Raw genomic sequence first — 7,884 nt, 5'->3', positions numbered from 1 at the left:
GCTAGGGTGACCAGATTCTCAAAACAAAAAACGGGGACAGGTCATAGACATAGAAGTAGGACTACGATTTGCAGTAACCACCGACATAAAAGTAGGACTATTTGACAGCTGTGATAAACATAGAAAAAGGACTACGACAGCTCCCTCCAAGACCGAGATGAAGCATTACAGATGACAAATCAGAGGTCTTTTATCGGCAGTAAGCATTAATTCCATTTAAACAGACTTTGCCTCAACATTTGCTTTAGTCCAAGTTTGTTTTCAGTCAGTCAGTCAAAACAGTCTTTATTTCGAATATTTCATCTTAAAAGACATTTAAAATTCATCAAATACAATTAAAAAGTTAATGTATTATTTATAACAATTGAGACTAAAAGCTATTTAATAAATAACAGGTTAAGATCAATAAAAAAGTATTAAACATACATAGACTTTGACTTGAAATTCATTCTACAGTTGGGGGTAATGCTACGCTATAGTATGTATAACCAGTGGTAAAAGTTTGTTTTCTTATTAGATAAGTATATATATTGGGATTGTTAACTGAACAATAAAGAAAATTGCACAATCGAAGAGGAGTTTGTGCTCTTGTTTTTGCCACGAGGAAGTGAACGAGTGCATCGCTAGCGAGTTTGATAGATATATATATACACACATATACACACACACACATTCTGTCATCGTCAAAATCAGATACTGCTGTTTGTAGAATACTCCTTCCCATAAAGCACTCCCCCTACGTTCAGCGCAGTTGACTGAAATATAAATGTTTGCTTTATTTACGTGGAAACATTTACGCACATTAGCATAGTAAATAGTTTAGAACATATAAGACAGGGCTGGCTTTAGTGCTGGTGGCGCCCTGTGCGACAATGTTTGTTGGCGCCCCCCCCAATGACCACCTCCACCACGGATTCTCTCACTAGCACCCTTTAACAGTGACCAAGTCACCATAACCACACTCTATCAGATGCATTATATATAGCGCCACTCATACCAGTGTAGGGTGTCCAAGCACTTTGCATCACACACACATTACACAGAGACAATCAATCATACGTGTGTAAATCAGTGTATAGGAAATGTTACATAAGCCAAAGGACTGAAAGTGTAGGAGTCACATGTCATCCATACTGGTAGGCAGTATAGTTTAAGAGTGCTTGGTGTGGAGAAGCACAAACGCAGAGTCGAAAAAGAAACAGCATAGTTGGGAGTTTTCTTTAATATTAAGAATCGATTTCTAGCCAGATTAACCCTTTTTGAAACATTAATCAATGTTCTAATAATGTATACTTTGCAGTGTGTATGCAGTTCTAGGATGAAAGTTAATAGCTCACTATTCTATATTAGGACTTTAAGTTATAAATTGCAAGTAACAAAAGGATGTCTCTTTTGAAAGCAGTAACCTGCTGATCTGTTTACATCATACCGCACTCTGTAATCTACTTGGTACACGTTCTTTGCAGCAGGCATATTAACCCTCTGCACTAACTTCAGCCAAGTCAAAACCTCAACTATACAAAATGCTGATCTCTCTCCAGGAAAATAATTAATCACACTTTTGACATTTATGTGAGGCCTGGTAATTGCTGGGGGAAAGAAACGCTACACGGCGCCCCCAGGAAGCCAGCACTGGTGCGGATAAAACTCTCAGGGTTAAAATACACGTTGCGGGCTTGCAGGCTGGGAGGGCAAGGATTCCTGGATGATGCAGCTCTGATGCAAGGCAGTGTCCCGACGGTGCTGGTAGGGCTGGGGAGGCGTCACGAAGCTGCTGCTGGATTCTGCTGTAGTTTGAGACTGTCCGACCCTCGCTCGCTTTAAGGCAGAGCAGGGTCACGGTGGATTGCTGCAGACTGTAAAATCAGGGTCATGCCGGTCACAGGTGGTTCTAACCAGCTGCATGATAACGTAGGTGGCGCTGTGTAGACAAAGAGAAGGGAAATCCCGAGAGAACATGTCTCTCTTCAAAGGATTTCCCTTCCTGCTACAGCGCTCACCTCAGTGATGTCACCAAGCTGTGCAAACAGAGCATGCGCGCAACCGGAACAGTGAAAAACCGGGACATTTCTTTGTTCAACCCGGACACTGTTCTAAAACGGGGACATTTGACTCCATTGGAGTACAGTGTCGGGACACGGGGACATTTCACAAAAAACGGGGACCGTCCGGGCAAAACCGGGACGTCTGGTCACCCTATGTATGGCCCCATGTATTTTCTTTGGCATTGCACTGTTGATTACAGGGTAGTAGGCATGTAGTTTGCCCAACCCCAAGGGGCCTGGACAATGATATCAATAACTGGCATTACTTCTTTTATGGTCACAGTTAGTGATGTCGCTTTCTGGATACTGTATTGTGGGAGTCTGGATCAGTAGGGGTGGACTTAATCCCCCAAGGGAAGCGTGTAGCCTACATCGCTAGCTCTTTGTGTAGCGCCACATTCACTGATGTCACTGTAAAGGCACTGATGTGCACAGGGTATGAGGAAAGAGGAGGCATACTAAAATCACTAATGGTATTACCACTTCCAAACCATTAGTCTTAGAGGACATAAAGGACTTACCCCGAGAAGCAGGGCAGTTGGGTCTAGATTCAAGAAGCAGAGCTTAACCCAGGGGGTGGGCTACTGGCCACTTTTGAGTTTGATGAAAGGTATTTTTTTTCCTAATTGCCTTACTCTTTCTTACTTATATTCTCATGGGAAGTCAGAGAACCTTTGTCACAACACTCTACAGGTTGTACTAACTAGACAATGGAATCGAGACCGGAAGCGGATGAGAAAGGAAAGTAAAAAGAAAAAGGAGAGAGGGGATTATAGCAGAAGGAAGATCAATAAAATGTTTATATACAGAGTAATAAGCAATTATAATCTTTTTATTACTTTAAAAAATAAATAAATGGCTGGAAATGTTCCTTTTTGATCCTGATCTGCAGAGGGCAACTTCCAGATAGCGGTACTCACTGGAGTGTTTGAGTACAGCCCATCAAGCGGCGACCTGTGAACACAAAGACACAACAAGTGAGAGATCAGAAAAGGAGTGTAAACACGGAGCTACACACAGATGTTCTGATGGGGAGGTGTCATATGAGTTATCATGTGCACATAAGATGGCATCAGCATGAAGTTGAATATTCATGATGAACCTCAACGGGTTTAGGGGTGTGAGCAGCAGTTTGCATTGAGATCCCGCTCTCAATAGTTGGATCAGCACACAGTCTTACTATTTTTAGTCCATTGAAAAAAGTCAAGGGCTTTCAATTTTAGGCCCACACATAAAAAGCCTCTTTGCACTTCTCCCCATCCTCCAACGTGGCACCATTTGTATTCTTTACGCAGCATGAATCAGATTGTGCACCCCTTTGTTTTGTAAAGTGTGCAATGAAGAGCGTGGGGGAATTTATAAAATACACACAATGGTGAACTATGTGATCTAAACAGCATTTCACTTGGATGTCTGCTTCTGTTCTCTTGCCTGGACAAGGACTGCGCTATTGCATCCAAGTATTGTGTCAGATGGAGAGCCAAAGATGATGAAGACACCACAGTAATGTTCTCTACTCTACAAGAAAGGATTTGGGTGTTCAAACTTTGGCAGCTATGAAAGGTATGACATAAAACCATCATATTAGTCCCAGCTCTAACATGAAAAGTAAAATGCGAGGTTGACTAGCCCGAAAGGGCTTTCAAGATAGCTGTGTGTCTGGCGAGCCCTGACTCGGAACAACTCTACATTGTGTAAAGCGATGCTGTTGCCGGGAAGGATTGGAATGGTTTTAAGTCATGTGATTGGAGTTGGGAGCAGTGGCTGTTTGTGTAGGACCCTGCTGAAAACACAACCATCACATGCAAGGCCTACACTGTGCAGTTAAAAACAGGAAGCCCTAGAAGACCCTGGAGCATGGGAAACTAATGATCTCACTTCAGTTCCGCTATGTCCCTGTTGTTTAGATGTGTGTTATGCCCTAACTTTATTAATTCTGATTGGTTTTATGCCAGCCACTGCCGATTCATCCCGCTTGCCGACTATCACTTGAGCCATTCGCTTGCTGGCGCAATTTTCAGACAAGTGTCACTTAGGGACACTTACAGCCAGAACTCTTGTCCAGACTGGGCTGCTAAAAGACACCCCATTCCCCACCCCCACACACAGTCCTGATGACGACCCGTAGTGACTACCGAAAGGAGCACCTCTTAGGTTGAAACGTCGACGATACACCTAGGCTCAGACCAACCACGGCCCTGCACAAGAGAAGCATTATTAGCAACCAGGGCTCATGGTTACTAGGCTGGCCACTGTATAAATAATCTAGTCCTGTCCCCTGTATATAATTCCTGAACCACTCTGTATATTCTGCACAAATTGTTCACCCACTTGAGCACATGTGTCACAAGAGCACCATATATTTTCACCCATTGCTTACAGTCACTCTCTGTAAACCTTACAAAATGAGCGTATTTGAATGAATTAATTCTGATATAAATGCAAAGTGGATATGCATTCAATGTCAAATCAAATCAAATCAAAGATAGCTTTATTCGGTATTTGACAAACACCATATAAGCAAACATTACAAAAATACGATTAAAACAACGTTATTTAAACATTTACCTACTAAAAGGAGATTACTAAGAAGAAATACATATTCATTACCCTAGTCATTCAAGTAATCTAATATTAAAAACCCTTTAAAATTTTTTTTCTAGAAAGCGATTGATATATGTATCGTTACATTTGCATGATAGAAGGGTCGAGGTAAATATGACATATTTATGTATTATATGATGTTATTAGGCACAGAATAATACTTCTACAAACCCTCAACCTAATAATCGCTTCTCATAGACCCTCTACATTTTATAATAAACGACAGGAATTTTATCATCACTCCAATAGTACATTCGTCTTGAAGCAGATACAATCTGTGGAGGGCTGCTTTACAGCTTCTCAGGCCCCACAGTTTTAACAGAGGCAATAGATGTTTTTTCCTACCCCATTGATAGTACTTGCAGAACAGTATGCAATGTATGTTAGACTGAGTGGCTACTCCGTCACACGGGCAATTAATCATTTTCACTGACCAATCATTCGGTGTAGGGAACGTTATTAACCTGAAGAAACAGTCTGTCCTCAGACGGGCCAACAGCATTCTATGGTAAGGGGAGATATTTGGCGCCAGATAAGGATGTAAACCATGTTCATGCAAAATCTGGCGGTGGGCTATAATGGTGGACTTATTCCCATCTAAATAATATCTCCTCTCCTCCAATAGGCCAAGACACGTCTCTTTTAGTGCTTTTTTGGGGATTTGGGCGCATGATATTGGGTCTGAAAAGAATTCTGGGTTGCCGATGGAGTTCAGGAATTTTTTAACGTAGGCTAGCCAAGGTTGTTTAGCGCCATTTCCTTGCTGCAGGCAATCCTGAATTACCTCCCTATTGAAGGTTGTGTCCTCGCATGTCCAGATCTTATGCCACAACATAACTGGCGCTATCTTTATAATGTCACTAATGTGAGATCTATCCAGTTCGTTGTGGCAGATAGTAGTAGATGTGGAACGCGGGACTCCTAAGAGGTACCTCAGGAAAGCATTCTCCACCCTTTGAATTTCCGAGCTGTCTGCAAGTCCCCAAATCCCCGCCCCATAAACAGCTGTGGACACACATTTAGCTGCATAGATCTTAAGTAGTGTGTCTACCGGTTTCCCGCCCTGTTTTTTAGCAAATTGCTTAACCGCCCCTATTGCGCGGGCAAAAGCCAGGTTTCGGGAGGTAACCGCTGCAGACCATGTCCCCCTATTATTAAAAATGATACCCAAGTAGGAAAAAGTTTTCGACATTGCTATCTTTGAATTATTAACAAAGGTTTTGCAGTCTGGTACTTTTTTTCTCGTTGTGCATGACATCGTGAAAGTTTTCCCCACATTTATTATAAGGCCTCTAGAGCTCATGAAGGTTGCAAAGCCTGTTAGTGCCTTTTGGAGTCCCCGCTGAGTGCGGGCCATAATCACCGCATCATCAGCGTATAACAATAACGGGACTGCGAGTCCGTTTATCTTGGGGTAATCCACCTCCAGGTCATTCATCGAGTCTGCTACCTCGTTTATATACAGATTAAATAAAAACGGTGCAAGGATGCAACCCTGGCGAACGCCCTTTGCAATTGGGAATTTTCTGGTTTGCTCGCCGTTTTTGCCATATCTCACCGTAGCTCCTGCATCTCTGTAAAGTTCCTGGATAAAAGTTAGGATGTTTTTATCTATCCCCATATTAGTCAGGGTTTTCCACAGGGTTCCATGATCCAGACAATCGAAAGCCGAAGTTAAATCTACAAATGTCAGGAACAAGTTCCCTTTTTTTGATCCAATATATTTGTTTATTATAAGGGACAGGTTTAAACCCTGCTCTATGGTTCCAACCCCCGACTTAAAACCATATTGAAATTTTGAGAGTATCCCATTAGTCTTGGACCAAGTTTGTAGTTTGGTTAGTAGCACCCTGCCAGCAACCTTCATTAAATTATCTAACAGAGAAATGGGGCGATAACATTTTGGGTCTTGTCTATCTCCTTTTTTAAATATTGGAATGACTATCGCTTCCTTCCATGTGTTGGGGAAACCTAATTTAGTGTAAGCATTTAGGACATTTGCCAGTAAGGGTGCCCAGAGATCTACATTCCCTTTAAATAGATCAATGGGTACACCGTCAGGCCCTGGAGCTTTTAGGCTTGCACTCTGAGAAATCGCTTGTTCCAGGTCTGCAGGGGTGAACATTACTTTTAATGGGAAATTTCCCTGTGGTTGTAAAAGGATCTCACTCCCCTCAGCCAACTCCTCTTGTGAGGTCAACATAAGTGAGTCTTTCTTGTAAAGCGCAGTAAAATGCTTGACCCAGACGTCTTCAGCTATGCCAATTTCCATGGAGTCTACCTTCCTATCTAGAAAAAAGGGGGCATTTACCTCTTTCCAGAAGGACGTATTATCCCTTAGTGCGCTTGCCTTTATCAAGGCTTCCCAAGCTGCATTTTTGAGTTCTTTCTTCCTTGTCAGGAGAGTCAGCTTGTAAGCTTGTCTAGCCTCCTTGACTTGTCTGCTATCCCTGGGTATAGTCTTTAAAGCCTGTAAAAGTGCTTTATGGGCACTTGTGCAGGCTCGGTTAAACCAGCCATATATTCTCGTTTCCTCCCTTGCCTTTAATTTTTTGGTTAGCTTAGCGTTTATTTCTGCTTTAATCTCATCGAATGCCTGTATTATTTGTTCTGGGTTAATGCTTAGTTCCAGGCAGGTGTTAAATTGACTAGTTTCTTTCTGTAATAGATCTTTCAGAAAGTTCCTGGGTTCAATTTTTGCCCATTTAATGGCATAGCCATTTTTCCTGGCCAATGCCACTGAACGGCCATGCAATATATCCGTGGTGCTTCTTTTTTGCGTGCCCCGTTTCCCTAATTTAAGGGAAATACTAATGGGAAAGTGGTCACTTATTGCTAGGCCCTCCGTTTCAAACCCGCCCACCCAACCTTGGTTCCTATTTGGAACCAGGATGAAGTCTATTACAGTACCTGCCCCATGACCAAAAAAGGTTGTTTGAAACACTACGGGTGGCTGGCAAAGTTCATTTGCAAAAGCCAAATCCCATTCATGCATGAATTGATTTAGCAGATTTCCCGCTAGGGAATGTTCAAAATGTGTGGTGGGATCCCCTTGTGAGTCAAAAATGCCACAGTTTTTTGTTTGGCTATAGGGACATAGGTGACAATTAAAATCCCCTGCTATAAGTAAGCAGTCTGCCGCCTGGCCGCCTTTGTTTAGCAGAGAATCCAGTTCCGCTATTAGAATTTTTACCTCTACTTTTGGCATATTATTATAAAGGTTTATCAGAAAAAA

At 42.2% G+C, this 7,884-nt stretch overlaps 1 protein-coding gene across 11 annotated transcripts in view; it reads right to left on the bottom strand.

The window, feature by feature from the left end:
- Positions 1-268: 268 nt before the first annotated feature.
- PROSER3 (proline and serine rich 3) overlaps positions 269-7,884 on the bottom strand; it is a 185,719-nt gene continuing 178,103 nt past the window's right edge. For 8 of the 11 annotated variants that reach the window (XM_085615926.1, XM_085615929.1, XM_085615931.1 and 5 more), the window contains one exon: positions 269-2,999. In XM_085615926.1, the coding sequence (XP_085472052.1) occupies positions 2,867-2,999 (133 nt within the window). In that variant the 3' untranslated portion in view covers positions 269-2,866. The remainder of the gene's footprint in view (positions 3,000-7,884) is intronic. The other 3 variants (XM_085615922.1, XM_085615928.1, XM_085615930.1) reach the window with 2 other exon arrangements.

Source organism: Triturus cristatus, chromosome 7, assembly GCF_964204655.1.
Source record: "Triturus cristatus chromosome 7, aTriCri1.1, whole genome shotgun sequence".
Taxonomy (NCBI): domain Eukaryota; kingdom Metazoa; phylum Chordata; class Amphibia; order Caudata; family Salamandridae; genus Triturus; species Triturus cristatus.
Note: the sequence above shows the minus strand (reverse complement) of the source record. Positions and strands in the feature narration are given on the sequence as shown.